This window comes from Diadema setosum, chromosome 1 (genome assembly GCF_964275005.1).
Source record: "Diadema setosum chromosome 1, eeDiaSeto1, whole genome shotgun sequence".
NCBI classification, from domain to species: Eukaryota; Metazoa; Echinodermata; class Echinoidea; order Diadematoida; family Diadematidae; genus Diadema; species Diadema setosum.
The window spans coordinates 44776066-44794284 of record NC_092685.1 but is presented as its reverse complement, the minus strand read 5'-3'; the positions used below and the strand labels follow the sequence as shown (position 1 = coordinate 44794284).

Genomic DNA, 18219 nt, shown 5'->3' with positions numbered 1-18219 from the left:
CTCCGTACGTGTGTGTGTCTGTGTGTCCGTGTGTCCGTGTGTCCGTCCGTGCGTCCGTGTGTGATCAAAATGTTCAAAATGCTACTCCTTCGCCATTTCTAACCCTATTTTGATTCTGTTTGCTTTATATGATAGCACTACATGGGAGCTTTGAAACTTCTATACAGAATTTCAGTTGTGACCTTTGACCTTGACCTTTGACCTATATTGTACATTTTGCTTCAAAATGCTACTCCTTCGCCATTTCTAACCCGATTTTGATTCCGTTTGCTTTATATGATGGCACTACGTGAGGGCTTCAAAACTTCTACACAGAATTTTGACCTTTGACTTCTTTGACCTTTGACCTTGATTTTTGACCTATATTGTACATTGCCTACAAAATGCTACTCCTTCGCCATTTCTAACCCGATTTCGATTCCGTTTGCTTTATGTGATGGCACTAGGTGAGGGCTTCAAAACTTCTACACGGAATTTTGACCTTTGACTTCTTTGACCTTTGACCTTGATTTTTGACCTATATTGTACATTGCCTACAAAATGCTACTCCTTCGCCATTTCTAACCCGATTTCGATTCCGTTTGCTTTATGTGATGGCACTAGGTGAGGGCTTCAAAACTTCTACACGGAATTTTGACCTTTGACTTCTTTGACCTTTGACCTTGATTTTTGACCTATATTGTACATTTTGCTACAAAATGCTACTCCTTCACCATTTGTGACCCGATTTCTATTCCGTTTGCTTTAAGTGATGGCACTAGGTGAGGGCTTCAAAACTTCTACACAGAATTTTGACCTTTGACTTCTTTGACCTTTGACCTTGATTTTTGACCTGTATTGTACATTTTGCTACCAAATGCTACTCCTTTGCCATTTCTAACCCAATTTCGATTCCGTTTGCTTTATGTGATGGCACTAGGTGAGGGCTTCAAAACTTCTACACAGAATTTTGACCTTTGACTTCTTTGACCTTTGACCTTGATTTTTTACCTATATTGTACATTGGCTACAAAATGCTACTCCTTCGCCATTTCTAACCCGATTTCGATTCTGTTTGCTTTATGTGATGGCACTAGATGAGGGCTTCAAAACTTCCACATAGAATTTTGACCTTTGACTTCTTTGACCTTTGACCTTGATCTTTTTACCTATATTGTACATTTTGCTACTAAATGCTACTTCCGGCGGGGACATATATTACGCACCGCGTAATTTCTACTTTTCCTTGTTTTGAACAACACAGAAGGAGTGGTTTTCCTCCTATTAGAGGTAGGTGTATATGGTCTACCACTCCTCTTGAAAGAATGTGGAGACTTGAAATGGTTTTAGAAATGACAATTGTGTCAATTTCTATCAAAATGCCCCCCTCGAATGTGCTGGCCTTGATGTATCAGTTCAGTGAACCACATATTTATCGATTATATGAATTCCTGGTGTTGAGATATTGCAAAACATGTTAGTGCTGTTTACAGAAGGGGAGAGAGAGAGTACATACAAATAATGGCTTTTGCACCTTTAGTTGTGGGGGGTGTCTAGCCTGTTGCTGTATTTGCGAACTCAACAGAGGATGAAGAGGACAACATACCGGTATGATGGATTGAAAAAGACACTTGTGTCAAATTTTCAATCACAGTGCTCCCCTTTGGTCTGCTGGCTTTGAGAGATCAGAAATGAACCACACATTATTTTGATTTCAAATTCCTTTTGTTAAGGATATTGACTTTACATGTCAGTGTTATTTATTAAGAGAGACCATAGTTGTGTCTCTTGAATTGTGTGTGTGTGGGGGGGGGGGGGCAGTCCAGCCTATTGCTGTATTTGCAAACAAGAAAGAGGATAAAGATGACAACATCATTTATTGATGGAATGAACACCTTTCCACTCCCTTGCTATTTCTACCATCAAGGACATAAACAAAATCACAATAATGGGGATTAATGGAGGGGAGAAACATGGCATAAAATTTGAAGCACAACCCCCTCTCAGTTGAATGGAGGAGTCCAATCTTTCAAGTCTGGTCAAAGTAAGAAAATGACCGGGAAAAAAGTAACCGGGGGTGCCATCATATCCCAGGTTATGCCATTGTGTAGCACCACCTCATTTTCCTAATCAATGTTTATTTACCCATTACTGTAAAGTGGGGATTTTAGCGTGAGTAATTTTTCACACCCAGCCAGGTATAGATGAATTTTGTGTGTTTTTAATTCCATAGAATCAACACATTCCTTAGTTGAACATTCCGTGACATGCAAAACTATTCAAGCAATTTTATTTTCATTCTGGTTTCTGGTCACATGAAAATTTCTGCTTGGACAGTATGGTGGCCAGATCGGCGATAATGATTCCAATGCCAATTCATCCCTGTTATTCAAGACATGTTTAATGCAATTGCAATGAGATGGGATAATAAGGTTTTTCATAATTTTTCCAAGTTAATGTGATTTGGATCACAGTTCAGATCAGAGACCATTCTAACTCACAAACTTGGCACATGACTTTATATTTATATATGTTGACTAACAATGCATCTAATGCAATGGTACTGGTGCTGTTACTACTCAGCTGTGCATCTGAGCTGCACATGCATGCTCTGCCTATACCACCACTATAGCGACAGGACCTTAATAGTGACATTGATTGAATTACAGGATTTTCTATTAGCATTTCCAGTGGTTAAGAGTACTAGCACAACAAAATCTTCAAATGTAAAAGAGTAATTATTGCTAGCACTCGTCTTCTGGTAATCCAGGGTTCTACACTTTCAACAAAAAAAAAAAAAGAAATTCAACAAAATTGTGAAATTTTAGTCGGTACACTGAAGTATCAAATGGTGCATCTTACATGTTCTATATAGCCGTCGGGGTTTTAACTTTCAGGCTATTCTACTGGATATTAAAGTACAATGTCACATTTCATCCTTTTACGATCTAGTTGTGGCTCACCCCCCATCCCATGTTTACCCTAGTAACAAATCAACAAGTGTGACCGATTTCAACATAAAATGGTTGGAACATGTTTCAAGTTTGTACTTCATACACCTCATGTAGGTCCTATTGTATGTACACACGCAACAGTACATAAGTACCCAAGTTACTGTTTATAGTTTACAGTGGTTTTTCTTTTGGAATTACTGGCCGTGGGGGTGTATTGTTGGTTTCCCTTACCCCCTTGGTGAGTTCTTTTATTGTGTATTGTCATTTTATAACGATCATCATATAAAAGAACCTTCCAGGGGCTTACCTCAGTACCGAGATCAATAAAAAGAAGGTGAAGGTAATTTTCTGTTTTGTTTACTTTGTTTATCAAATGTCTGGTAGCCAGCTCACTCGTTCCCACAGCCAGTAGGGACACAATTCAGGAGAGAATAAAAGTTGCAATTATTAGTGTCATGGGTATTGAGCAGCTAGGGTATGAAGATCTATAGCTATTTAAATGGCAACTTTATGTTGGTGGGGGTGTAGGGGTGGGGCATGATGGCTGGTGCCATGTTTTCAGAAGGGGGGGGGGGCACTTAAGACTTCTAGTGCTACTTCCAGGTTTCATCAGCTAACAAGCAAAAAAAGAAGTCTTTGGTGCAACTTCTGTAGTTCTGTAGGATGCCACTTCCGGGTTTCTTCAGCTGTCAAACAAACAACAACAAAAAAGGTCTTCATCCAGCACAAAAACAAAGCCTTACCACGCTCACACTTCAAGTTTATATCTATTTATTTCTAGTGCCACTTACGCACTTCGTGGGTTTAAAAAGTGGGGGGAGGGGCCAAAGTGGTGACACCTTATGTATTCCTTTGTATGGTGTGCAAAAAATTTTTCGCCGGTTCCGCCGGCCCTGTAAGGGACCCAGAGTTGGTCAAAAGATACATATGTACATTGTACATGTAGTTTAATTTTGTATACAAGTACATGTATTAGCTTCAAATGAGTACAATAAACCATGTTGACATGGGATGTTGTGGCAACAGAAGAAAATGAAACTGATGATCTTTCTGTGAAAAGGGGGGGGGGGGAGGGCTAACAATTTGAAATGGTTTACTGTAAAACATGATATATTTGCAGCACAAAATTTTCGCGAATTGGAGCCGACAGCCTTTTTCGTGGCATGACATTTTTGCGAATTGTGACTGGCGTTCAATGCATATAGTGTAGATAAGAAATTTTGCGTGCCACGGGGAGGATTCGAAACACCTGGTAGAAGTCCTATGTATAAATTTCATGATTTTTCTGTGTTGTAAAATGTTGACAGTAAACTTCCTGCTGAGTTACAACATGTAGGAAAATGGCACACTGGTCTGGCAGTGTTCTTGGCATATTGGTAAAACTGCTGGTATGGATTGACGTAACATTGTATGCAAAATGTTGATCGTTGAACATTCTGTGTAATATTTTTATGATGGTCATTAAAGTCAGACAATATGGAAAAGAGTTGTATTTGCAGTGTACATTGTATAACGTGGCAACTTTGGCAGATAGGTACATAAACATACCGTGAATTTATTCTGTATGTATGTGTTTGTGTGCCTGTGTGTACTGTACTTGTGTGTAGTGTATAATTTATGTCTGTTTGATTGTGTTGCTTTCCTGTTATCCCCTAGTATGCCAGGTCCACTAAAAACTACACGTGTGATGTACAGTTGTAAGGCAATTTGAAGTGTCTGTTAACCATCACATGTTGATACATTGGTGTCTTCCATTACTTCCACCTGTGGTAAACATGTTGGTGCTTGCTCTAGTTTTGCATGGAATATACAAGGAATGTGAAAGACAGCATGTAATTGCAGCTTTATTGATCACTTCTATTGAAGGTGTTTTTTTTTTTTTTTGGTAAAATCAGTCAAAATTTTTGTAAATCAGTCAAAATATCTCCTTTTGTTCCTGTTTCTGTACTTTCATGAAGGTGAAATAAAAAAAACACAAAAAAGAACATGCACTAAAGAATGAACTTTTTTCTTTTAGCTTGAAACATTTATCAAGTTCTCAGACATCCCAAACTGTTCTGAATTTGGAGAAGTTTTTTGAATTTTATCATTCAATTTTTAATATCATGTTAATATCCATATATGATGTGAGATTCCACCTTTCTGTGAAAAAAATGAAACTTATATAACTGTGCCAAATTGAGTATCATGCCAAGTTTTCAACCATATTTTTTTTTATCGCTGTTTTGTTTGTAAATATTATATCCCCCCCCCCCCCCAACATTGCACTGTGATGGTCAGTGCAGGAACATGTCACAGGGAATAATTTTCCTGGTATCGCATCGCAATTTGCTATGCATTTTTACACCACTGCTACACAAACTAATTTTTGTGTAGCAGTGTTCTTCCATAGAAGTGTACAGGATACCATAATAGAAATATTGTTCATCAGCTGAAATTGCTAATCAAATTTTAGTTGGAAAATTATTCCCTGTGTCACTGGGTCAGACTTACATGATGTATGTAGGACCAGGGTCCCATTTCATAAAACTTGTCATCAGTAACAACTGCCACATTTCTATGACATATTTGCTCTCAGCAAGTCAGGTGCAAGAATTTAGTAACTTGTCACTGATAACAAGTTTTAAGAAACTGGGCCCAGATCATACTGAGCCCTTGGTAACCGTGAAAGTTCAGAATGAGCGAAGTACAGTGACTTTTTATCATGGAAAAGGGATGGGGTTGTATGCAGCTATGTATAAGCTGTGAAACTTGGAAGTCAAGTTTGTTGGACAGTGTCTTCCGTGGTACCACAAGTGACCTTTAACCTTTTCCTGTACGGCTTGATGTCTTTCATGTCCTTCTATGGTGTCCGCTAATTGGGGGAGATGTTGAGTAATTGGTCATCAGTCTCGAACTCTCTGAGGATGTGACACGCTGGCCGTGTACCACTGGAATGATGTTAAGAGATAGCGGCACACTGGAAAAGGTTTACGGGTCATTGAAGGATTGGTTTGGACTTTGTAAATGTTGGTTGCGCAGGAACACCACAGTGTTTGGGTATGCCTTATGATGTCTGCTTTGTGTTTGTTTGAGTTGTTTGTTTTCATATTGAGGATTTTTCTTCTTGAGGATTTTCCCAAAAGCTATTGGGATGCCTGCAAAGTTTAGGGGAAAAAAAGTAATGTAAATGAGCAGTAATAGTGCAGAGTAACGCCTCCACCACTTAATTGGGATGACTTGAGACTGTAGACTGTGTACTGTGTTGTCTTGGCAACAGATTCTTATCAGCTACTTTAATATTTCCACAAACATGTGTTGTCCTCATTTATTTATGTATGAATATTATTTTTTCAATACCCATGGCTGCATGTTTGTGAACATTCATCCATTTTTTCCCCATTTTTGTAAAGTTACACGTATAGTGTTTTCATTTTGTTGGAATATTTGATAGAAAAACATGATATTCATTTTGCAGGGGTATTTAATGAAAATTTCATGTGTCTGTTTGCCTGTATTACCCTGTTAAGTGTGATATAAGATGCCTTGCATATGTTGTCCAGATAGTGTCCAGTCAGGGTAGTGATCCTGTATTAAACTGTGAGGACTTTAGCCTGAAAACCAATACAGCGGAGACATCTTGGGTGGATTGCTACAGGTGAACAAATAGCAGGTAACTTGGGGGTTGGGATGTAACGTCTTTGAAGACACTCGATCGCATTAAATCTGTGTTTATCCGGCTCCACAAGAAGCGGTCTTTACCTGTCCTGCCATCAATACAAGGCAGCTCGGCAGCACTATTGAGCAGGTATACAGTCGTCTCTCATCCCAGAGACAGCATCTAAATGTCATCTGTCATTCATACTAGTGGATGGGTAATCGTCTGCCCTTTACCAGCGGGAGATGTTATGATAAGGACCAAGTGTGACACGTTAGCAGTGGGGTCTAAAGTGGCATTTGTTTGCTATATATCGTGGGTAACTCTCTTGCCAGCCTTTGCTAATGGTGCCTTTTAATCTATCACTGTTACTCTAAACTGCCTTAAAGCCCAGGTTGAGAGTTTTGCCACCCGCTTTACATTGTAATATATTGAATAGTTGGAGCTGAAAATTCAAAAATGCAGCTGTGTCAGCAACTACAGATCTTAATGAAATTTAGCAAAAGAGATATGGAGAGTACCAGAGAAAATTTTATCTCCAAGACTTGATTCCTAGAAGTTACAGACAGAGAGACAGACAGACAGACACAGACAGACACACACACACACACACACACACAATATTGATTCATAAACAAATTTTCCATGAAGATTCATGTATGCAACAGATACTGATATAATGAGCACATTGTCATATTAAACCAAAAAAGTTTGTGAGCAGTGTATGTGTTCATAAAAAAAAAAAAGAAGAAGAAATTATATCAGTATATACATGAAATACAATGTAGTTCTTTGATGGGTTCTTCTAGCTCATTTGGAAACAAAAACTTGAATTTTCAATCAAAACTACCCCAGTGTGAACATTGACTTTAATTGTTTGTCTAAGTAAAGTAATTGAAATAATAGGTCTTCTAATTTAAAGTGAAATATATCATTAAGGACTTGAACATAATATGTCTTACCTTTAAATTTGTTTTGACTGTAGAATGTATGCAATTTTCCAATTGACTTTGATTGGTAAGACTTGTGGTAATACATTGATGCTGACACATGAGATTTACCAAGAATATTATAATGGAAACATGGAATCAATTTGATTTAATTCATTGTTGCATATTTTCAACACATATGACACATGTAATGAGTAAAGCAGTTGTGGTAAAAGATATAAGACAACCCCTCCCCCTTCAAAAACAAAGAAAAACTCATTTATCAATAAAGGTAAAATTTCTAAAGCAATGCCCAACCATTGATATATTAGTGTTTCCTCATGAAATGCTGTGATGAGCAATCAACCCATATAAATTAGCAGCTGAATGGCAGTAATTGTACCTGGCATTTATGCACTGCAACCATCCCCTCCCCTTCAAGTGCAGTCCTCCCCACCCCCACGGCACCAAAATTGGTTCTTTTGTTAATTCAGGCACTCCCACGCACTGCAGTCCCATGTGTATTGGACGACAGATTAAAAGGGATTTCTCGATTCCCCCCTACCCACGAGCGAGATGTGTGCAAGGTTCTCAGAACTCGGTGGTGCCGGCAAACCGGAAACGGGCGTATTTGCGTAAAAAGCGCTGGGAAATTGGCTGCCTGCAGCACGCGATCGTGTGATTGATGAAATAGATCTGCTCGCGGATAGGTGGAAATCTTTGAAAGCCCTTGCAGTAATATTCTTTAATGATGAGAGCGGGCTGGGAGATTCCGGCTTATGCATGTTTACTCTACATATTCCATCTCGAACATAATGAGAAATAATGTTTACAGATGCCTCCAAAATTTTAAAAGAGGACTTGTTTTCATAATCATAGTTCAGCCTTCTCAAACATGAGACCTCCCTACAAACCTGTTATTTGCTGTTCTCCTTTGATGAGGCACTTCGGTGTTATGCTAGATTGGTGTTTATGCTAGATTGGCGATGATGGAGATGTGTCAACTAACTGAGACTGTGCTTTATCTGCCCGTAGCAGTTGCTCATCTGGCTTTTTATTAATGAATATTTAATATTAAATCTGATGCTTTGAGAAGCAACATTTCACAGTTTGGGTTCATCCTGAGGATTTGTTTTGGCTTGTGCACACATGACAGCTGTGTTATTGTAACGTTGCCATTTTGTATTGTACTTCTCTACCTTTTAGATTTTTTTTTTTTTTTTTCAGTCGTGCTCCAGGAATTAAGAGCTTTACATTTACTAAAAGATATTTCTTTTGTGTACTCGTTTTTTTTTCTGGCTTTTACTGTGTAAGAAAAGAAATATTGCATGATTATATCTTGTATTCTACTGTTACTAGTGCTACATCTGATAAATTACTGCATCAATTAATACTGTACAAGCTGAAATTTTCGCGAATCGCCTTTGAACCGCGAAAATAACAACACGCGAAAAAAAACGTGCGAACAGATAAGCACAGTTAGACCTCGCAACCACGAAATTAACAACACGTGAAAATGTTCTCCTAGTAGCAATTCGCAAAAATATCTGTACGCGAAAATTTCAGCTCGTACAGTATATGATTGAAGTCAATATTATCAATAATTTGTCTTTTAACTCTGGTGTTCATGTTATCATGTTTTTCTGCTCACCTTCTATTTCTCTCTCTTTCCCCCTCTGTATTGTTTTCATTCCTTCCTTCTAACTTGCACTGCGGACCTGATGACTTCACACGTGATGAAATCGCAGGGAGGAAACAATGCCGGCCACACTGTTGTCGTCGGCGACAAGGAATACGACTTCCATCTGCTGCCCAGCGGTATCATACATCCCAACTGTACATCAGTCATAGGTATGTCTTATCAAGAAGGGAACATCTCTTTAAAAATACCTCCTTGGTCTTATCAACTAATAAACCTTTAGGTGCTCTGAGTACTGATTAAACCCCATAGCATTGTACACACTGTCCAAAGTGCCTAACACAGAAAGGGTTAACCTGTTGCTACATTTTAACATACTGTAAAACATGATATATTTGCAGCATGAAAATTTCACGATTTAGAGCCGACGGCCTTTCTTGCAGCATGAAATTTTCGCGAATTGCCACTGGCATCCAATGCATATTGTGTAGGGAAGAACTTTCACGTGCATTTTAATTTCGCGAATGTTGGCGCTCGCAAAATTTGCGAAATCAAAATGCACATGAACATTCCTCTTTTTACAGTACTTAGAATTCAACATACTTGTGTCTGTTATTCTCACCTGATGCATATGTCATAACATGTGAAACCTGTAGCTTGTCCTGTGACTCTGATTCAGTTTTAGATTCTCTTTCTTGATCAATAATAAACATGGGAATTTACATAACTGATCAATGCATTATGGTACAATGCACTAGATAAAATGGAAACAACTTAATAAAAATAGCACAATGTCCCTGTAACAGTAATGGTACTGTATCAAGAATATCTAAATATAGAGGACAGGCTCTTGAATGAATGAACTGTAGATACTTGATGCTATCACCTGATGTTTAATATCCAAGTGATACATCATTGGCACTTTTACTCTCGCAAATACAGCTCTGCTGTGCTAGATCCAAAGGATGAATTTCGTTCAGAGTTCTGAATCATTAGGATGATGATACAGATTTTCTTCATTGTTGTGGAAGTAATCAATGTGAATTTTGTATTAGGAAGTCAAACACAAGGATTTAATGAATATCTCTTTAACTTCAGTTAGTTATCCTTTAATACTGTGTTTCTCTATCAATTCTATAAGATCTGTTTCATAAGGATGCAGAGATGAGTATGAACCGCACAAACAAGAAGGCACAATGGATTTATAAGAAATCCACATGCATATATACATGTATATTTCATTTTGTATGAAGTAAGGTGGGGTGATCTTTGTGGCAGTGTCAAATTTCACAGAAATGGTAATTTCTTTGTGCCATGTTCATGTTACATGCAGTCAACTGCAATGTATATTTGCCTATGTAGACAGACCTATAAACTAAATTACATGTAGTATTATTTTTTTTTTCTTGCACACTGGTATGCTGGGCACAAACATACAAAGGAATACATGCACTTCACTGCCATTAACTGTGACTAGATGTGATTTTTTGTTTTGTTTTGTTTTGTTTGCAATGGATGATTGAATGTTGTCTACATTGTGATCCTGCAATCATGCAGGCAATGGTCTGGTCGTCCACTTACCGGGGCTGTTTGAGGAGGCTGAGAAGGCTCTTACAAAGGGACTGAATGGCTGGCACGAAAGGCTCCGTATCTCGGACAGGGCCCATCTTGGTGAGAAGTTGATCCTCAGCGCTTTTTATTTCCATTGACATTCATATTCATGATTTCATTCTTGAAATTAAGTCTTCTGCTCCTCATCATCCAAAATCCATTTCTGAATGAGATGTGACAGCATATATTCTTCTTCCTTGTTTTTTTGTTTTGTTTTGTTTTGTTTTTTCAATGTAAGAAAAGTAGGCTTCATATTTTTGGTCTGCTGTATTTACCCCTTTCTGGCAGCTGATTGTTGGTATGTGATGTTTGCTGTTTTGCTGTCAAAATGAAAGTGAAAAATCAAAACTTGACATCATCACACAAAAATCAGAATATGCAGTGAAGGACATTGCTTTATGATGATGACAGTCAACATTGAAAACAGCTAGACTTTATGTCATCAGCACATACACGTATCATTATGTCGGGAGTCCATGCTTCTTACCGTGTATACCAGTTGTAGAGTTTTTTTTTTTTTTGTGTGTGTGTGTGGGTGTGTGTGTGTATGTGTATGAATGTGGGGTTTTTTTATCTTCTAAAAGTACCAATCCCCTATTTAATCTAAAGCATTCCCCATTGTCCGTATTGCTATTTCTTGACGTGTTGATACAGTTTTGCAGACCAATTGACGGTTCATTTTCTCCCCTGTGTAGCAGCAATAAGAATTATTCCTAATATGTCTTTTTTTTTGGTATATTTTAGTGCTGGATTTACATCAACAAGTAGATGGCTTGCAAGAGCAAGAGAAATCTAAGAACAAGTCAAGGTGAGTCATTCTTTTGTGCTATGCATATGCTTCAACTTCTATTCATAACACTTACATGAATATAGATTTGTGGGACAAGGTAAGGCTAAGTTTTGTTTGTGAGAATCAATGCCTTTCTTTGAAGTCTTTCTTTTCTTCTTTTTTTTTTTTTGAGGGGGGGGGGGGGGTGGGGAGGGGGAAGTTAGTCCAAGAGCCTCCTTTGAAGATGTTAGTTATTTCTTCCCTCACAGTAGAGTGGAATGGTATGGTGGCTTGGCTGTATTTTGAATTTAATGCACAAAATCATGTATCGCCTTCAAGCGTGCACCCCTAACTTTGATCTCGTCATGTGATACGTTAAGTTCACACAATGGTGCAAATCTTAAAGATTAGATTTGAAACTTTTTAAGTTTTAAACTTCAATGATTAGCTTGTAGTATATGCCCATGTAGATGCTTTTGGAAGTGAGCAGTGTCTAAGGTTTGGTCAATGATTAAAACTGTTTACTGTTTGCACTCTACCCACAAGCTGTGGGGCGTCCCCACCTTTTTTTTTTAGAATCATGTGGAAGCGATGATAACAAACTATAAGGTTATTCAAATTCATGAAATTCTTCCGTCGAGATGTTTTCATTGCAACTGATTGACAAATTGCCCTACATCGACGTAAATAAGACTAGTAAGTTAGCGTAACCTCTCCAGTTCATATGAGCTTCCAGGCTAACCCCCAGTGAGTGAGTGGAGTGCATTGCTGTATTGTCTCACATTATCAGATTCCTCACAAGTGCTGAAAGTGTGTATTTCTCCCAGTTCTGTGTGTTTGTCACCAAGTGGGACTCCCACTTGAGAAAGTGTAATCTTAAAGATTAGGTGTCGTGCGGACACTTACTCTTTCCATCAATGATTAGCTGCCATCGATGATTAGCCAATGGCGAACGTAGAGCATGTAGTAAGTTGACCTGATGTTGGTGGAGTTCAAGTGTGAGAGAGAGAGAGATAGAGAGAGAGAGCAAGAAAATGAGATCAAGATACCAGTATTCATAGCAGCAAGTGGCTATGTTACTCTTTCCTTGCCCGGGAATAGCGGATTTAAAAAAAAAAAAAAATAAAAAAATAAACATTTTAAACTTTTACACAGTATTTAGGACACCCTATGGCCACTTTTTCACAATTTGTACATGATACAATGTTATAAGTTCTTTGCAGCTTCAGCACTGACTGAACAAAGTTAAATCCCTCAGTCCATTTACCATTCTGTCCAGTATCTGTTGAACCCATGACATTTTCAGCCATTTGTACATATGTAGTATACAGTGAACAGCACAGTAAGATTGTCCCTCCTTTTTTTTTTTCAATTGGAAGTAGGCAAGAATGCATTTTGCCAGTGTGAGTAGTGCCTGGAAATTGTTCTCACTGTGTCCCGACAATATAGGTCACGCAGGAGTCATCTGTCGACCACTTTGAAGGCTGAATGGGCAATTGGACGAAAAGGTCTTGATTATTTGGGTGATAACTGCCTTTGACGTGTTATGTGAAGTGATTAAAAGGAGGAATCGTGTGAATAAGCTGGGTTAGCTTGATTGCAATGTGCGGATATGACTGGTCTTGCTTTCCTATTGCCTAGCTGCCAGAGAACCATCGTGCCCCACACGCACACAAACACAGCTGTGCCAATGTAGTGAAACGTTATATAGATCGGAGCAGTTACTGTATCCAGCCTAGCCTTCCTTCCAGGCAAAATCTCCATGATTCACACCTGAATGAGCTCAAGGAATGATAAAGGCAGACAAGAAAACCTGGGGCTATGGTGTCATTTTTAAAAGCTTTATTCTACACGTTGTGTTCTGCATATATATATATATATATATATATATATTCTTGAACTGCGATCATTCCACACCTTAAACATTGCAGCTGAAATCGGTTTAGATATTGAGCAGCCTGGGAGTGAGACCACATGGCCAATACATAAAGGTCGTTGTACAGCTTGCCATGGTCTGATTCAGATATAGATGGTGAGGTATCTCTAGTAAAAACAAATAACATGTTTCCTATCCTGCCTCTTGTAGTAAAGCTGTTTACCATTCAATACTCTCTCTCTCATACTGGTCGGTTGTCACTGGTCTACTATGGTAGGTCATCAGGGGGCCAGTTCTATTGAACATTCTTCCAATTTTGAATTTTTGCCAGTATTTGTGTTCAGAGGGTCCATATATGGCATTAAATCCTGATTTGCTACAATGTAGCACGAGTTGTAAAGTTGAACATATTACTATTGGCATCACATATGACTTTGATGTGTGATTTCAAGCCTTCCAGCGACTTATGAAATGTGATTACTATTGGTTTTTTTTCTTGTTTTTTTTTTCTTTGGGGGGGGGGGGGGGCAATATCATCATTTGTGGTCATGCAGAATTATGTTGCACTCAAGAGTTAAAGGGGAATGAAATCCAGATATACATGTGAATTGAGTAAATTCAGCAATATTAGTAGAACACAGTGAAGTTTGAGGAAAATTCAGACAATTTGTTGAAGAGTTCGGGATTTTTAAAGTTTTGGTGCAGCCTTCACTGAATGAGAAGACTACTACAGTTTGTGACGTTACATATTCATGTACGACAAGGTGAAGAAAATATGAAGAGAATTCAAGAAAAATTTTGTTTTTCTATCAGAAGTACAATTTCCCTAGTATATGTTATGGGTAATGTTATTCCCACTGCTTTCTGAAAGTTCTCATTCACAAATTCTAGAAAAGCAAAAATATGTTGAATTTCCCCAAAATTTTCTTGATGTCGTTATCCATGTGTGACATCACAGACTGTTGAGGTCTTCTCATCCAGTGATGGTGGTACTGAAACCTTGAAATTCACAAATTTTCAGCTGATTGTCAGATTTTTGACAAAATTCGCTGATGTGTTGTACTAGTATTGCTGCATTTCCTTTAATCCAAAATATTTAGGTTTCATTCTCCATGCAAGACATCTTACAACACAGTTTCTCTTCTACACAAGTCTACAATGTATAATGCAAAATTAATAAGACTATAAAATAATCATGTGAAATAATCTGCGCATAGCCCTGAGTCATGCATGAGTAATTGTGTGGAACAAATCCTTCCAGTTTTCATCAAATCTCCTTGTTATTAATTTCCAAGGACTGTAATATATATATATATATATATATATATATTAGTACAGTGTATCTATGTTTATTTTGTGATGATGTAAGTGAGAAAGAGAGGTTTGTGGGAACATAATGTGTATGATGTGAAGGAGGGAAGTGACATAGGGAGAGGTTTTTTTTTTTTTTTTTAAGGTATAGACAGCTAGAGACAGGGGAAGGACAGCAATGAGCTGGTAATTAAGGCTGCACTAACGGAATAGGAGAATAAGATAAAGGACAGTTGTAAGGAAGGACAGTGAGAATTAGATAAAGGGTATTAAATTACCAAGTTTCTAAAAAAAAAAAAAAAAGTTAACATTTAACCATCTTGCACACATTTGTTCATGATGTTGTTTGCCAGGTTTAGCAGTCGAATGTTAAATCCTTTATATGATTATGTAATTGGCAAGTGCATAATTCTACATATTTCAGTAACATTTTACAGGTTTTCGAAAACTACGATTCTTTGCACACTAAATTGCTGCTGCAAAAATATTGAAGGGGAAAGTAAACTGCTGCTCACTTGACTTGATTTTTTAGGAATACTGCATACCTAAACAAAAGTGCTCTCTTCAGTCAAAAGTGATTTATTAACACCTGTGAAAGAGTGCATTTGCGTATCAACTTCTCTACAGCATGGAGTATTGGTGCGAAGGAGAGATTCTGATTTCTTCTCTTTCTATAACACTTTCCTGGTCAGAGGCATGATTGCAGATTATAAACCCATACCTGTACCAATTTATTAACACAGTTTTAACCGAGGTCAGATACAACTGGTGCAGCTGGCGTAATTAATTTGACAAATCATGCACTTAGAAAGTCAAAAGGCATGGATTAGCAATATTAAAAGAAAACCAATAACAACAGGAGTGGGAGCAGCTGGATGCTTTTGGTATCAAAAAGAGGCGAGGGAGATCTCTAGACAGCTAATGATTGAATTCATCACTGTTGAAGGTTTCCATTATCCCAGGCAGGTGCACAGATCTGATTTCTAATGCCATTTCCAACTGCTTTCATAGTGAAATCTTTTTGGTGGATGTAATGCGTATGTGTGTTCCATATTCTAGCGGCTGTTAGACGTCTGGTATGATTTGTACATGTGTGTCGCATGTCCTTTTGCGCTACCTTTTATTGTTAGCCATTTTTTTTTTTTTTTTTTTTTAGCCATTTGTGTGTTTGCTTGTTCCCTACTCACAAATGCAAAATCTATTGTATTCATATGGCATTACCACACTTTTTTCCCCCGATGTCGTAATTTTGTTCAGCCCAAAGTCCAAATTCATTTCTTTCTCATTCTTTCTCTAAAGGGCTTTTTACACTTGTGTTTCTTAACCCCGGACTTTCTCTGACCCAGGACTATCGTTAGTCCCGTACCAATTTTTTCAGCTTTTTACACTCGCCAATTAGTCCCGTACTATCTCTTGTCCGGGGCTAAGGAGAAAACTGACCTTTTTACACTCGTATTTCTTAGCCCCGGACTTTTCAAACCACATGAATATTCATAATTACGCTGTGTATTGTACACGTACACGCACGCACCGGCAGCACTTGATTACCTCGTTTCTGATTGGTCAGTGAGGGTCGGACTTCGTCTCCGTCGCTTAGCCCAGGATTATTTTTTTTTGTTCTGTTTACACTCACTTGCTTGGCACCGCAATTGCGGTGCTAACCCCTGCTATTTTGCAGGGCCAGATAGTACCGTACTATCGGTGGGGCTAGCCCACTTTGGCAAAAACGAGTGTAAACAGAAAGTGGGCTAAGGATAGTCCCCCTTAGCCCCACCGTTGGTCCGGGGCTAAGCAAAAATTTACAAGTGTAAAAAGCCCTCAAAGTTCTGATGTTCATGTGTTTCTTTCATTTTGTGTTATCTTGAAATGTTTATCCGCTTTGCTCTGGGTAAACATCTTTCCACGTTTCAGCGTGGTTTGGCGCCTGACTGAAGAAACACAACAAAAGTGGAGCTCACCCCCGTTCACCTTAGTCATAACAAAATGTTCACTTGTGGCGAAGGATGACACTAAACTATACTTATTTCTAACCCAGTGCTGACTGATCAACATGTGTGCATGTTTACCTGGGCGGAGGGTACATCAAGTTTGTCACATAGAGCCCTGTAAGAGGACGTTGCTCTTTTGTGACGGTCATGTGACATCATGACAATTCAGCTTGTGCCAAGACAAAACCAAAATATCCTTTTGTGTTTTTATTTTGCAAACCAAGGGCTGGTAATTCGCACACATATACTCACATGCGCACGCTCACACTCACACATTCATCCAAACACACATACACACAAAGTTTAATACTGTCTAAGTAGTCTTTATGTATAGAGTGACAGAAATAGATTAAGATGTGAACATGAACACGATTTTTTCTTCTAAAAAAAAAAAAAAAAAGAGTTGGCAGGCCAATATATTGACATAGTATATGTCCAAAATCACAGTGCCATGAAAAAAAATCTGTCTGGCATGCCGTTATAATCCATGGACACGCTTAATTGATGACGCTGTTTCTAAGTTAAAAGCATTTGTCATCATACAATGTCAGTCAAGTATGTTGCCTTATGAGTAACAATGCTTCTGACATGAAGTCACCCCGCCAGGACCACGTCCTGTTATATTTTTATTCCAATTTATATCTCTGTATTTACCTCTTATCTGTTATCCTGTTATTAAAAAATAATGAGTCGTTAATTATTGATCCCCCCCCCCCCGCCAACATTGTCATTGTTGTGCATTCGTGTGATTGTTGTTATTTTCTTTTATTACAGAGGGTTTGTCAACTTGGTTTGAATTTTGCTTATTTGTCGTGATTCAAAAGTAGCCTTTTCAGTATGGACGAGAAAGAAAGATAATGCAACCATTAGAGGTTCTGACAAGTATGGCATGTGAGTTCATATGGGGTTCCCACTAAAGGGGACACATAATTATGTAGTACTGTAAAAGTGGATATTTTCATGTGAGGAAGTTTTTGTGCTCGACCGGGTGAGGTGAGTTTTGCATCCTTTTAATTTCCCCGGAATGGAGACGTCAACAACTGGGACGTTTGGCAAACAATAATTTTTGTGTGCTTTTGTTTTCGCGGTAGTTTGTGGTTGCGCGAAATGGGCAAATTTCAACATCGCAAAAATGTTCACCTTTACAGCCAGTACATTACCCTTAGCGTTGAAGATTTGGAAGGTGTTTGAATCGCCACAGCCAGCCATTCTACCATAGAAACAGGAAGTGAAAATCAATTATAGTCATAGCTGGGTTTTGTTATTTTTTTCCTTTGGGTACGTGTGTGTTTTGCGAGCCATGTATGAGTCATGTGAATTGTTAGAGATCATAAATTATGGTTCTTGCAGCTTAAATACAACTGTGCACTGAACACCTCATTTAGGGTCTCTGGTGTGTATCCAAGACATGATAGAATGAGCACCAATAATTTCTGTATTTGTTTTGACTGTTTTTATAGCAGTTGACTCTACTGTTAATATGGGAATTATTGAGTAAGGGAAGTGCAGTCACTTAGCCTTATTTT

The 18219-nt window shown here is 38.3% G+C and overlaps 1 protein-coding gene across 1 annotated transcript in view; it reads left to right on the top strand.

Annotated features, from left to right (window-relative positions):
• LOC140231066 (adenylosuccinate synthetase isozyme 1 A-like) overlaps positions 1–18219 on the top strand; it is a 37867-nt gene that overhangs the window by 10153 nt on the left and 9495 nt on the right. The window contains exons 2-4 of the mRNA XM_072311219.1: positions 9248–9350; positions 10696–10809; positions 11494–11557. Coding sequence (XP_072167320.1) covers positions 9248–9350; positions 10696–10809; positions 11494–11557 — 281 coding nt within the window. The remainder of the gene's footprint in view (positions 1–9247; positions 9351–10695; positions 10810–11493; positions 11558–18219) is intronic.